The sequence below is a fragment of the Synchytrium microbalum genome (assembly GCF_006535985.1).
Source record: "Synchytrium microbalum strain JEL517 chromosome Unknown SmJEL517_scf0005, whole genome shotgun sequence".
NCBI lineage: Eukaryota > Fungi > Chytridiomycota > Chytridiomycetes > Synchytriales > Synchytriaceae > Synchytrium > Synchytrium microbalum.
Genome location: NW_022158354.1, coordinates 128143 through 140874, shown reverse-complemented (window position 1 = coordinate 140874; position 12732 = coordinate 128143). Strand labels below are relative to the sequence as shown.

The following is a 12732-nucleotide window of genomic DNA, read 5'->3' as shown; positions in this document are numbered from 1 at the left end:
ATCTGTAGATTCATCATGGGAAGTATCATATCGTGCTACGAAAAACAGTGAAGGAACAGCAACAACTATGATGGGACTTCCAAATGTATCTGCTGTCGCTGCGGCATTTCGAGCAATCCCGACTACATGTTTTGTATGTCAGCGTGGTATGTTGTCCAAGCAACAACCGAATGTACTTGCATGCTCATCATGTGAAGTACAAGTGTCTACTCGTGCAAGTGTGCAAGAGTATTTGGATTACGTTTTGGTCATGTGTCGAGGGCACGAGTGAGTACATGTCCAATTTCAGTGCTGTGTTGTCTAAGCAGTATTTTATAGGACACTGATATAGGCTTTTTTGCATTGTAGACACACTTGCTTGGGACAATCCCTATTCACATACACACGTCAACATGGTCTTTTCCTAGTATGCAATACATGTATGGCCCGTGAATCGTTGATTGTTGAATAGCTCTTGCATTATTTTGCATTTTTGTATAGTTGCAGCTTTAGCACGGTACATATAAAGTCAATTAGTTAGAACCTTGTGTTGTGACAAAGCGCTTAAGGCCAATCAAAACTGGATACACAGGAATAGAATTATATATTGTGCTGACAGTTCAGAGTAACAGAAAAAGAAACCAAAATCTACTCTGTACAAGCTGCAATGGCATTGAGCAGGCGTTGTGTCCGCTCTAAGGCAGCAAACTCCCGACCGTGCATTGCATTCATACAGTATCCTACGGCTGTGAAAAGGAAAAAGTGGTGTTAATGTCTAGAAGGTTCAAGTTTGCATATTCTGGCCAAATCAATTACCAATTTGCTTTTCACGATTCCAGACGATAACAGACCCTCCAGCCCCTCCCCACCCCGAACTTTTCAAATTAATTGTCTCTCTACCTATGTCTACAGCGTATCCTCCAACAGTCATTTGTCTTTCCAATCCCAAAACTTGGTCAACTTGCATCGGCACCAGCAATTCCTGGGCTAGATGAAGCAATCAAATTCAGCGTTCACTTGCGAAAGAGCACATAATATCTACTAGCTTACATTTTTTGTAGGCTTCGGGTGAGACAATGGTAAAATGATCAACTGTTCCTCCAGATGCCATCTGCAAAGAAGAGCAAGTTAACGGAAGCCAATGACATGCAGGAAGATCTGGCATACCACAAGTGCAAAACGAGCCAATCCCAAACAATTCGTCACTGCACCGTAACTTGTCGCTCCTCCAGTACGAGTAACCCGAGCATTTGCCCAATCTCGATCGACTTTTCCGTTTGGATACGGGACAGCGGAGAATGTCTTCCGTGCTAAATTGACAGTGGTTAGCATAGCCGTGGGTTTATTCGATTGCCGACTTACTTACTTGGGTGGTTGGGATTTCTAGCTATATCATACAGCCTTGGGTGTGGCGGATCGCGCAGAAGGAACCTGGGAATGAAAATATTGCCCAGTCCGCGGAGCGCTGGGTATGGAACCATGCGGCAGACTCGGTTCTCATATTCAGCAGGTAATCCGTAAAAGAATTCAACTCCAAGACGGGGAGCTATATCTTCCGTCACAATCTGTCCCATCGAACGATGTTTTGGATCCACTCGGCGAACGATTTCGTTGAGATACCATCCTCGTGACAATGCGTGATAGGCTTGGATTGGTTTACCGTCATAATTGTGCTTTTGCCGGGCACTGCAGTGAAAAGGGGGTTTGAGTAAGGCGTGACAATATGACGTTGCAAAAGGTAATACATTTTGGTCGCCAGAACGTCCAGATCATGCACTTCTTCAGCAGTGGGAGTGTTTTCTGGGTCGAGCCACGCCACGCCTCCTCGATGGCCCAGAAGGTCACATAGCTTCACATCTGCCCGAAACGTCCATTTAGCTCGAATATTTTCAAAGCGAGCAAAGTTGCCGTACCTTGTTTGCCACCTTGTGCGAACTCTGGCCAATAGTGGGACACCCTTTGGTGGTAATCAACCAGTCCCAATGTTACTAGGTGAGCAAAAATGATGGATTCGACTGCTTTGCCACAAGAAAAAACTAGGTGCAAAGTCTGATCGGTATATGGTTTCTTTGTCTTCAAGTCTTCCTGTAGATACCAAAAGCTCAGAAAACTTAGAGCGGTTCGTTCTGGTGTTGTAGACAGCACATGATCTCATCGTCAATTCTCGTTTCAAAGTGTTGCGCAAACGTAACGGCCTTGTAAATGTGATGCACGCAATTGTCACTTACAAAGCCACCGTAGAGCTCAACGACTTTCTCTCCCTTCACTAAAGGAAGGGATGAGTTGGTGCTTGCCAGCAAAAACCCAATGTTGAAATGTTGCTCACCATACACGACCAAACCACTCCCAATCTCTAATCCCGCGGCGAAATTCTGTTCAAAAGCATCTTTGACACGCTCGTATCCTTTCTCAACGTGCCCAGATATGGGATACGCGAGCTTTCCAATTCCAAAAATTTGGGTAACCAATGGATCGAATATGCCAACGCTGTTTTGATATTTTAAGAACAAAGCTCCCGTTAACGTTATAGCTCCAATGACACCAGCAGCTATGTAGGCAGCTTGGCCAGACTCCATCGTCAGTTTTTCAGATTTGCTTGCTTCCCTGACCGATTGTCTTAACTTGTTTTCACGATGAAGATAAAGTGTGGACTGGTATCATCATAAAAGACTCGAGCTAAACAGATTGGTCTGCTCACAGAAACTCTCAATGAAGCCGAGTATGGCAAGCTCGATACTCCAGAAACTATATATAAAGCTACAGATGTATCAGACACCTATTGGACATATGGTCAGGCCTCAGATTTAGAGCAAATGGCGAATTCTAGATTACTAGATGATGAGATGTATTGTCAGGAACTCAACGTAGGGGAGAACACATTTACACATCTGCGAGATTTCTCATAGCCAGTTCTTCTTTGGATACAGTGATGCTGATCGCAAACCTTGATGTTGAAGAAGGTCTAGCCAGTGGCTCTCGAGCTGTAGTCGTCGATTTTGTGACCGCATCAACTCTACCACTCACACCCTCAAAGTCAAATCTCACAACTTTTCCGAGCACTTTGAGGCCATACCGCTATCTTACTTCCTTGATGGATCTAAAATAGCTATATCCGCTTTTACCTTTACTGTTAAAGCGTCAAGTCTTAGTCGAACACATATTCCTCTCAACCATGCCTGGTCTATAACGGTCCACAAGAGCCAAGGAATGTCGGTAGATGCAAGCCGTGTAGTAATGGATAAGATATTTGCAGCGGGCCAATCATATGTTGCGCTGTCGAAGGTGAGGAGCCTTGAAGGTCTGCTGATAGGTTTATTTTTGAGAAAGAAGATATGGTGATCCAAAGGTCGGGGCATTCTATAATAGTATGAGAAGACTAGGAATGCCAGATGGGACGTCTTGGAATAGGAAGGCCGACCAAGCGGTTGCCGGGTTCTTGATAGCAATGCAAACTCGGCACCGACTGAGTTCATGGAAGACCAATTTACAGCAATTAAGCTAGACAAGTATAGGCAACATTGTAATAGCATGTCACCATCTAAACCAGCCAAACAAAAAGCAAGGACGACATATTTAAGGGACAACTGTTAGGTGGACCAGTGAGGTTCGTCCTGTCGGCTAGACGTGAAGGATTACCAATAACACCCTTTAAGATTTGGACTACCATCTGAACGTAACGAAGCACCACAGATGACACCAGTAAATTTTGGTCGTAACGAAGCACCAACAATAACACTCGCAACAGTAGCCCCACCACTGACAAAGGAGAGCAGTGATGCTCAATATGGACTTGATGACGACGACGATGGACTTTGGGCTTCTGCATCACAAATGGTGGATGAATCATCGCAACCGTCTAAACTTGGAACGTGATATCGATGATAACTGGCGGTGATCGACCGTGTACATGTAGATTAAGAATATAAATAGCATACATTTTGTAAGAATACACGTTTTTGCGCAATTTGAGAATTCTTTGGGGTGTTAGTTGCCGGCTTGTCAGTCTTCACTTTCGGGTTCGCTTTTGGTTTGAAACTTATGACAGGCAAAAGACAGAAGAAAGCAGGAGCTGTATATCGAACGGTCAAGAATCCGGCTCTGTGCTGTTCGTGTATGTAGGGTGAAGGCCAAGGAGCTGAACCCGACGACACGATCGCTCATAGCAATGTCAGATCCCACAGAGGTTCTGAGTGAGACTAGTGAGACTAGCGACACTAATAAGCGGATCTCCACCATATTTTCGGTAAGTCCTTGTCATTCTGGTTGTTTGGTTTGGATAAAAAGAAATCTTGAGGATTTGTTGTCAGTTTGTTGCGTGGATCCCGCTGGGCGGATCGAGAAGATTTGTATAGATCTGCTTGCGTTTATGAATATCAACGTTCTTGATCTATGAACTTATACAGTTGAACCAACACGCTTTCTTTCTAACCCGCAGAAACAAAACCGAAAGCTAAGAACGTCAGCATCCTCACTCAGCTTGAAACCTGATGTCGTGCCTTCTACCGAAAATGTCAGCCAATCTCCTATATCTGCATTGTTTTCGAGAATCAAGAACCGAGAGACTGGTCAAAGTCCACGAGGAAGCCATTCGAAGGGGTTGTCTATGGTCACTGGACATTCAGGACACTCAAACACACACTCAAGGCAGCCTTCAAATGATCCAGAAGGCTCTACACAACCACTGAATGATAAATTAGTGCCAGGGTCTCCTCAAAAACGTCTCAGTGGCAAACAAACGCACAGTAAGAAATTAGGTTGATATTGCGCTGACCAGAAGTACTCACTGCTTCATTTTACTGCAGAACGACAATCGTCCCTTCCCATTAGACATGTTGGCAGTTTAGACGATTTAATAGCACACGTACATGCAGCCACACATTTAGATTTGTCGAATCCCGTGTCGCCAGTGCAGAGCCCAGTGATATCTGCAGCCAAACCTTCAATAAAATCTTCAAATTCGTCAATGTCTCATCGAGTTGAAGATGCATGGGAGAGTAAACAGGCCGATATTGTCCTAGCACGAGATATTGGAGATAATATGACCGGGCCGCTCCCAATACCAAACCACGATAGTAGCAGAAAAGTGAATTTTACTATATCAGATTCACTCTCCTCGTCGCTCGAAAGCAGTAGAGATGGACAGTTAGACCAACCTTTAGAGTTATTGCATAGACAGCCCTCTTTGATTTCCATGATACCGAGTCATTTACAGCAGCCAGAACCTATAATAGAAGAATCGTTGCCTCACCCGTCGCCACAATATGATCCCGACTCGGTCTTGGGTTATTTAATGGATACCGTAAATTCGAATATGAAACGGCCAAGTGTCAGTAGTATTGCAGAATCACCCATGGCAGTAACTATGTTAAAATCCATAAGTCATCAACCATCGATAGCAGAAGCACGTAATGAGGACAATGACTCGTTCCGTTTACCACCGATACCACAAAATGAAGCACTCTCGTTGTTTCATCAGTCAGCAGCAAATACAGAGGCTAAACCTGAAATTGTGAACTCTCCAGTGCTTGAATCTGAGCCAGAGCCAATACCCACACCCGCACCTGTTGTGCCTTTAGTCGCTCCTACGAATGGATACAAGTCAATGAACCCGACTGAAGTTGCTAGACTCTTGTATGAAAATAACTTGCCTGATGTCCCTTCTGAAGATACCGCCTTGATATTGGGCAAGGGGTAAGTAGTCATCTGATATTAAATGCATTGGCCAGAAATGCTCATCTGGATGTTTTCGGTAGTGACTACTTCCATGTCGCGATTCTTACTGCATATATGAACATGTTTGACTTAAAAAACTTAAAACTGGAAGAAGCATTCAGGTATGTCCAAGTGAAATGCCATAAAAGACCACCGTGGAACTAATACTTTGGAGATCCTAGACGGTTTTGTGCTGCACTCATCATGAAGGGTGAAACACAACAACAGGATCGGATTTTGATGAGGCTAGCACAAAGATATTGGGATTGTAATCCACAGACTTGGTCCCTCTTTTACTCTGCAGGTTTGAACCAGAGTCACGAGTTTACAACCGTGCAGATTTCGGCGCTGATTTGTGTATTTCAACCTAGATGTCGTCCACATCATATTATTCTCGATACTCATGCTGAATACTGATTTACGGAATGCTAGCATCGGGATAACGAGCTCTCGCATGTCCAAGTCTGAATACCTCAAAAACACCCTAAACACCATTGAAGGCATGGTAAATCCAGTACGAAGTGAAGATTCAGATAGGACTGGCACTGGTACTGTCAGTGACGACAGGACATCTACAGAAAAGGAGACATTCGTTGACCGAGATTGGAGGCGGAAAATGGAAGCCGAGTTACGTGAATTATACAAGTCTATTAGTAGGCACAATATCGTGTCGAGGTCTGCCTCACCTGATTTGACTTCTTCGCCATCATCATCGTCATTACCCATCCGAACTTCAAATGGTACACTGAAGCGAGAAGGATCGTCTTTATCGGTATCAACCACCCATTCGACGTCTACCACCGCTACCAACTTTGGCGATAACATGTCTGTGTATTCTGGACGAGGTATCCGCTTTGTAGCTTCTTTACGAAGAAACCACAATGGATCATCACAAACCTTAGAACGTAACACCACCCTCGATAGAAAGTCTTTGGCTAGTGCCTTCTCTGGTAGTTCGCTAGGTCGAAATACTAGTGAAACAGATCCATATGGTTCCTCTGCTTCGATACGTAGTACCAGCGTAGAAATAGGTGGCGCCAACCTAATGTCAGACCCAGGCCGAGCAGGTGTTATGCAAGGGCTTATTATACGTAAAAGGTTGCGAGATCCTGAAGGTGGTAGAGCTCGTATGCGTAGATGGGTCAAAGCATGGGGAGTGTTACGAATGGATATGGATGGACCGCTTGGCGTTGCATTGACTCTGCAACGAGTTGAGAATGATTCAGATAAATTCTCGCCTACAGAAATAGGTGGAAATTTAGTAGATCCATCTGCACTACCTACCACAATGTTTGCTGGAACTGGTGGTAATGGTTCCACGTCGCCCTTTGAGTCTATAGGACGACGGTCTTTGGCTTCTAGAGAAGCTCGTAGTCGGCCAGCCATGGAGACGTCGAGACCTCCTCGTCTCTTGCGAGTAAGTTGATTCATGATTGCGACAGTCCCAGGGATTTGTTTTCCTGACATACCTTGGCTGTCCATAGGTTGCACCAAACTCTCTCGAAACAATTCCACTATTGCATGCTCTCTCTATATCTCACCCAGAGCCAGGCTACTCATCATCTCGACCTCATGTATTTTCCTTGCATTTGAATGACGGCTCCACGATGCTCTTCCAAGTACCATCACTTCAGAGCCTGAATATGTGGGTTCGAGCGATCAACTATTGGGCAGCTCGTAGGTCGCGAGAGCCTTTACGTGGTGGCATAGGTAACATGGAATATGGGTGGGGTAAAATACTCTCAGATCGTAAAGCCCGTCTAGCTGAAGAACGAGAACGTAAAACTCACGGGAGACGTGGTGAATCCTTTTCAATGTCTATGACGGCCAAAGAAGCAGCTGCAGCAGTTTCTTTGGTCATTGGAGACGAGTATGAATTTGGAACTAGGGCCTCTCCGCATGTGCATTCTGGTTCTATCTCTGGATCGTCTGGTAAAGAGGCTGGTGGTGGTAGTAGTGGTATGCCTCCAATGGCTGTTGATCCCTCTGATGAGAGTGTCAAGGCCAAGATTTTTGAGTGGTTCCCGCCACCTAATCCAATTCATACAAGGACTGGTGGTGACTATTCTGAGGTGATTTGAGAAACATTCTCGAGATGTTTGAGTTTTTTGTTGACTCTTGATCACCTAGGTGGAGCAAATGAATGCCATGAAGAAGCAAGTCGACATTGTTGCTACAGAATTGGAAGAACATGCTGGTCTTCGTGAGGCGATGGAAATCAAGGTATGTTGTACCCCGTGCAATATAAATCCGTTGTTGAGATTTGAGGTGACCTTTATTGCTCCTTCCTTTCACAATAGTATGGATCACACCCCTCACAAAAGGACAAGGCTCAAAAGAATTGGATTAAAAGGCAGCAATATTTAGCATACGAACATCAAAAATATGCTACTTACGTCGAAGCCCTCGTGCAAGGATTGGATTACATAACCGGAAATCATCAACCATTCTCCCCTACCGCTACTCACTACACCAGCACGATCCCTAGGACAGTCGAATTGCCACCACGTATGCCCCTCACCTCTGACGTCTTTATACCACCAAATAACATAGCACCGAGCCGACCTTCAAATGATGCAACAACAACAGATTCGTCTTCCTTGTCAACCTTGGATGTTATACAACGAAAACATTCACAGCAACAGCAATCCGATAGTGTGTCACGTAGTCTTGATGCTGCTAGGATATTGAGTCCCAAGCTGGAGGAGGAAGGTAGCAGGCCTCCATCACCTTTACCACCACAATCGTCTAGCGTAGTGGACAGTACCATGTGAAATTTGTGAATAGCATTATTATTAAAGACATTTTGTAAAGACAACAACAACACAACGCATTGTGAATAAATCCTCAGTATTTTCTATAGCAGATAATTGTGTAAAAAATCTTTGTTTTGGGCGATTGCGGCGACATGAAAGATGTTTTGGATGCAACAAGAGTTACGCCAACGACCAGCTCGGAAATGATGTTTAATCACGTAGAATTATCAGGTCATGACTAAGACTGCACTTCTTTTGCGTTCGGAAGTCATATCTCCATTTTGTTAAAGAGTTAAGATGAATTCTGTGAGGTTTTCCAGTTACAAGACACGACAACACAAGAGATACGAAATGTTTCTATAGACCCGAAGACCATTGCTGTCTGAACTTGGATTCGACGAGATTTTAGTCTAATTTGGGATGTATCCGAACAGAAAACTCCAACTAAAACTCAACATTTGATAAATGGCCGTTGTAATGTCTTATATGGAGAAGGCATCTATCTATGTGGTTTCTTTGATGAAGCTGGACCTATAATGAATTGCGATTATTCGTATTCGTGCAATATCTTTCAGCCGCTGGTTTTTGCTGTAGCCACTACTTGTCTAAGATGCTCCAACTGACGCGTAAAGTTTGATTCCTTGACTAGTAGTCGGACGGTACACGACTTTTGAAATGTAATTTGGATGTGTCGGGCACCTGTCTGAACATGTTTCTCAACATGATGCTTTGGTCGCAATTTGAGCTCCACTAAAGGTAGCCATTTACAGCCATCATCGGACTGATCGCACTCTACCTGAAGACATAGACGAAGCATTTCCCGTGAAAAGTATGAATTCGGAGAGTCTCAAAGTCACTATGAAAACGCAAGCAACGGCTCGTATCTACAAAATTGCCCATTTTTGTAGGCATTACTTTGTAGACCGCCAAGGTTGTGTTGCTAAATACGTTGCAATGTAGTATTCATTATATTGTATCCATTTTGGTCTTGTTGATCCTTCCTGGAATAGCTGGTAATGTTACGTCTGGATGTTGCAGAGGAGAGGGACCAGGATTTAGTCACACAGTGTTTTTTGCAGAATACACAATCACCAATTTCCCACAATTCAGTACGTTTCAAATGTTCATACTTATATATTACAATAAGAGAATGTTCGTGCTACATGATGGCGAAGTTGGCCAAAAAGGATAATTTGAAAACCACAATTTTGCAGAGGTAATGGCAAATTACATCCCATTTCAGTAGTAAGCACTAGATGTTCCTGCCATTCCACCTACACCCTTCTGCGACGTAGAATTACCATTACTTCCACTACTGTCACTGCGAATCGACAGTTTCGACAACTGTTCAATCTCCATCTCCATATTAGGCTTTCCGTAGCTAATCACTCCAACATCATTACCAAATGCGAATGGCGGTGGGATGAATATCTTGGCTGTCAATAGTGATCGTGGTTGAGGGTATATGTTGCCTAGAGATGCTATAGAGGGTACTGGTTGGAAGCTTACAGAGTCGTTCACACGGATATAAGTGTCTGCGAGTAATTTCAGTTCGATTTGTTCGGCATTGAGTGTGTTTAATAGATATGTTTGGTTGTTGGATTCGGTCTGGTGAGCTGATTGGACTCTTTTCAGTGCGTTTTTAATGAGTGCTACGGCTTTTCCTATTTCACTATGGGAGGTTGGACGAGGTTAGAAGGATGCAAAAAAGAGGCGAAAACCTGGCTAAGTTCGATCAGAAACATACCCCTTCTCATACACATCAACAGCAAGACATCGCTCCACCATAGCTCGACAATACGCTACCCCACATTGAGCAGCCTGCACTAAATCCCCATCAAGCTCGCCACTCTTTACGATAGAAAGTGGTCCCGACGATGATGCCTGCATCCTTACACGGAAAAGAGCCAATGCTTCTTCATACTTGACTGCACAGTCTATATACAGTTTCGACAGTGTCGAATTACTCATTGACTTCAGTCTCGCCTTCCTAATAGCTAGCAACTGGCCATCTGATAATGCCATTAGTGCTAGTGCACGGACTACAGATGGATCTCCCTCAGGTGGTCGGTCGGCGACTGGAGTCTTCCAGTGTACAAGTACTTCGTCAGCTATGTATGTGAATGTGCCTGCAGCTTGTATAAGTTTATCAGCTGCTTGGTTCAATCTGAACTCGTCATCGTTACTTCCCCGAGCTTCCATCATTGCCGTTGCCATATTACATAGCGCGTATCCTCTATTCAGTAACACGTACGTCAACTCAAACCATAGCGTGCTTCCAGATACTTTAGGATGCGTCACTTTCTTGACTTTACGGACTCGGGCAGATAGTGTTGACTTCCATTTGAATGCTGCATTGTGTTTTATGACACCGGGTTTCTGTCGTGATGCGTTTAGTGCTGCGAGGAGGTGTGGCAGGTACATGTCGATTGCTTCGATGTGATCTGCATATGCTATAGGAGTCTTTTTAATGACTGTTCGTAGTGAGAGACGTTTGGCTTCGAATCGTGAAATATCTGATGGTTCGATGAGTGATGGAATTGGTGTGAGTGAGTTGGGAGATAGTTCCTTTGGGACCTACGCAAGATGCGAAAAATTGTCAGTATTGTATAATTTGTTGAAGAATGGTTTGAACTAGTTACACTGGCTGGGATCCTGAGAGACATTGCTGCATTAGTTCCACTTGGTACTAATGTTGGCTAATGTACGTCCAAGTCTCAATAAGCGAAGACGACCAAGACGTTCAGGCAATGATCAGATCAAATCTAGTTGATATAAAAGTCAACGCAAGTGTTCATTGCTCTCTCTCTTCGTTGAGCGTTGCGGCAATGTTCTTAAAAGTGCTACAAACGAGAAGTACGATTTGAATTGCACAACGACAGTTCCAGTAGAGACTTACAGTATCTTACAGCGCCCAACTTGCGTTCTGACTCTTGCTCTTCTCCAAAACGCCGGACAGTTTTTGTTTATCAACTCTTTCGCTTCAACCTTCCGTCACAAGTTGACAGTATTGAGCGTGGCTAAGAGAACGAGGGACTTAGAGGATAATATTACATAGATATATCCATACACGCACATTCCCATAATCACATAAGCTACTTCTACCAAAATGCTCGGAGCCCAATCGCAACCAGACTTTTCCCAAGACCCAGCCTTCACGCAAGCAATCTACATGGAAGATGACATCAAACACCATATAATCAAATCTCGCCTCTTGATCTCTCAACTCGCAGACTCGTCGGACTGGGTCCCCTACCAGCAAAAGAATGGAATCACTCTTACAACATTGGACATTGAAGGTGACCCGTTGCCTGCCATTCGAGGCTCTGCTGAGGTCGATATCGGAGTTGAAGAGCTGATTAGATGTATACGGTCTGCTGGAGCTCGTCAGATATGTATGTTTTGTGATTGTGTTCGTTGGCTTGAGCCTGAACCGTTTTTGTGATATACACGTGTACGTTCCTCTAAGTGGATACGTCTATTATAGGGGATCCACGATTCGTAGAAGGCCACCTCGTACGCCACCTCGGCGGCAACAACAACTCCCTGTACTCCAAAATGCCAGGCGTACTCGCCATCGTTGCACCCCGCTATATCTACGGAGTCCAGCAACGCTACTACCTCCCCGAAACCGACACACACGTAATCCTCGTATGCTCCCTCCCGCTCTCAGACGAAGCACCCATGCCCAAAGGCCACATCACAGTAGACGTAAAAGTCGCAGGATGGTATCTCAAACCCCTCACACCACAACGCACAGAAGTCAGCTACTATGCCCTTGTCGATCCAGCAGGCACCATCCCGTCCTTTGTAGCTAGGTTGGCATCGTCGCAGGCTGGACTCTGTGTTGCTACTGTACGCGATTATATAAATGATTTTGGAGCTCCAATGGGAATGTCGGTTGTCGGGGCGCTCAAGATTGAGAGGTTTGAGTTTGAGCATAAGAGTAGAATGTATGATTTTAGAGTTACGATGCCTGATAGTGTGAGTGATGAGCAGGTCAAGGATACGTATATGGAAGTCAATGTGGATCGCAAGATGTATCCGTCTGGTGTGTCGATTGTTATGACAGGGAATGGTGCTGAGGGTAGTATTGAGGCTGCGACGGTGAGAAAGGGGAGAAGTGAGGCTTGTGTGTGGGTAAAGATATTCTTTGCAAATCACTCATATCGAGGAACTAGTATATTTGTATGTACAAAGAATGAGTCTGGACCTTTTACGTTGACGCTCAATGATAAAGAGTTGCCTGAAGTTGAGACATTCTGAGTTCAAAACCTCAGCTTGT

The 12732-nt window shown here is 44.5% G+C and overlaps 5 protein-coding genes across 5 annotated transcripts; 3 read left to right on the top strand and 2 right to left on the bottom strand.

Moving 5' to 3' along the window:
- Positions 1-627: 627 nt before the first annotated feature.
- On the bottom strand, positions 628-2555 carry SmJEL517_g01438 (uncharacterized protein; the record flags this gene model as incomplete). The annotated part of the gene is made up of 9 exons (XM_031167366.1): positions 628-725; positions 796-966; positions 1030-1090; positions 1147-1289; positions 1346-1665; positions 1725-1836; positions 1893-2064; positions 2208-2245; positions 2306-2555. The coding sequence occupies 9 exons, from the start codon at positions 2553-2555 to the stop codon at positions 628-630; spliced, it is 1365 nt and encodes a 454-aa protein (XP_031026482.1).
- A 57-nt stretch (positions 2556-2612) lies between these two features.
- On the top strand, positions 2613-3852 carry SmJEL517_g01437 (uncharacterized protein; the record flags this gene model as incomplete). The annotated part of the gene is made up of 5 exons (XM_031167365.1): positions 2613-2633; positions 2664-2843; positions 3046-3261; positions 3326-3411; positions 3633-3852. 5 exons carry the CDS (start codon positions 2613-2615, stop codon positions 3850-3852), a joined length of 723 nt encoding a protein of 240 aa, XP_031026485.1.
- Positions 3853-4144: 292 nt separating this feature from the next.
- SmJEL517_g01436 (uncharacterized protein) lies at positions 4145-8465 on the top strand (the record flags this gene model as incomplete). Its single annotated transcript, XM_031167364.1, has 9 exons — positions 4145-4222; positions 4415-4721; positions 4782-5670; positions 5733-5813; positions 5874-5995; positions 6063-7108; positions 7176-7763; positions 7822-7914; positions 7992-8465. The coding sequence occupies 9 exons, from the start codon at positions 4145-4147 to the stop codon at positions 8463-8465; spliced, it is 3678 nt and encodes a 1225-aa protein (XP_031026486.1).
- A 1221-nt stretch (positions 8466-9686) lies between these two features.
- Positions 9687-11113, bottom strand: SmJEL517_g01435 (uncharacterized protein; the record flags this gene model as incomplete). The annotated part of the gene is made up of 3 exons (XM_031167363.1): positions 9687-10119; positions 10195-11024; positions 11090-11113. The coding sequence occupies 3 exons, from the start codon at positions 11111-11113 to the stop codon at positions 9687-9689; spliced, it is 1287 nt and encodes a 428-aa protein (XP_031026483.1).
- A 443-nt stretch (positions 11114-11556) lies between these two features.
- SmJEL517_g01434 (uncharacterized protein) lies at positions 11557-12713 on the top strand (the record flags this gene model as incomplete). The annotated part of the gene is made up of 2 exons (XM_031167362.1): positions 11557-11842; positions 11917-12713. 2 exons carry the CDS (start codon positions 11557-11559, stop codon positions 12711-12713), a joined length of 1083 nt encoding a protein of 360 aa, XP_031026611.1.
- Positions 12714-12732: the final 19 nt, after the last annotated feature.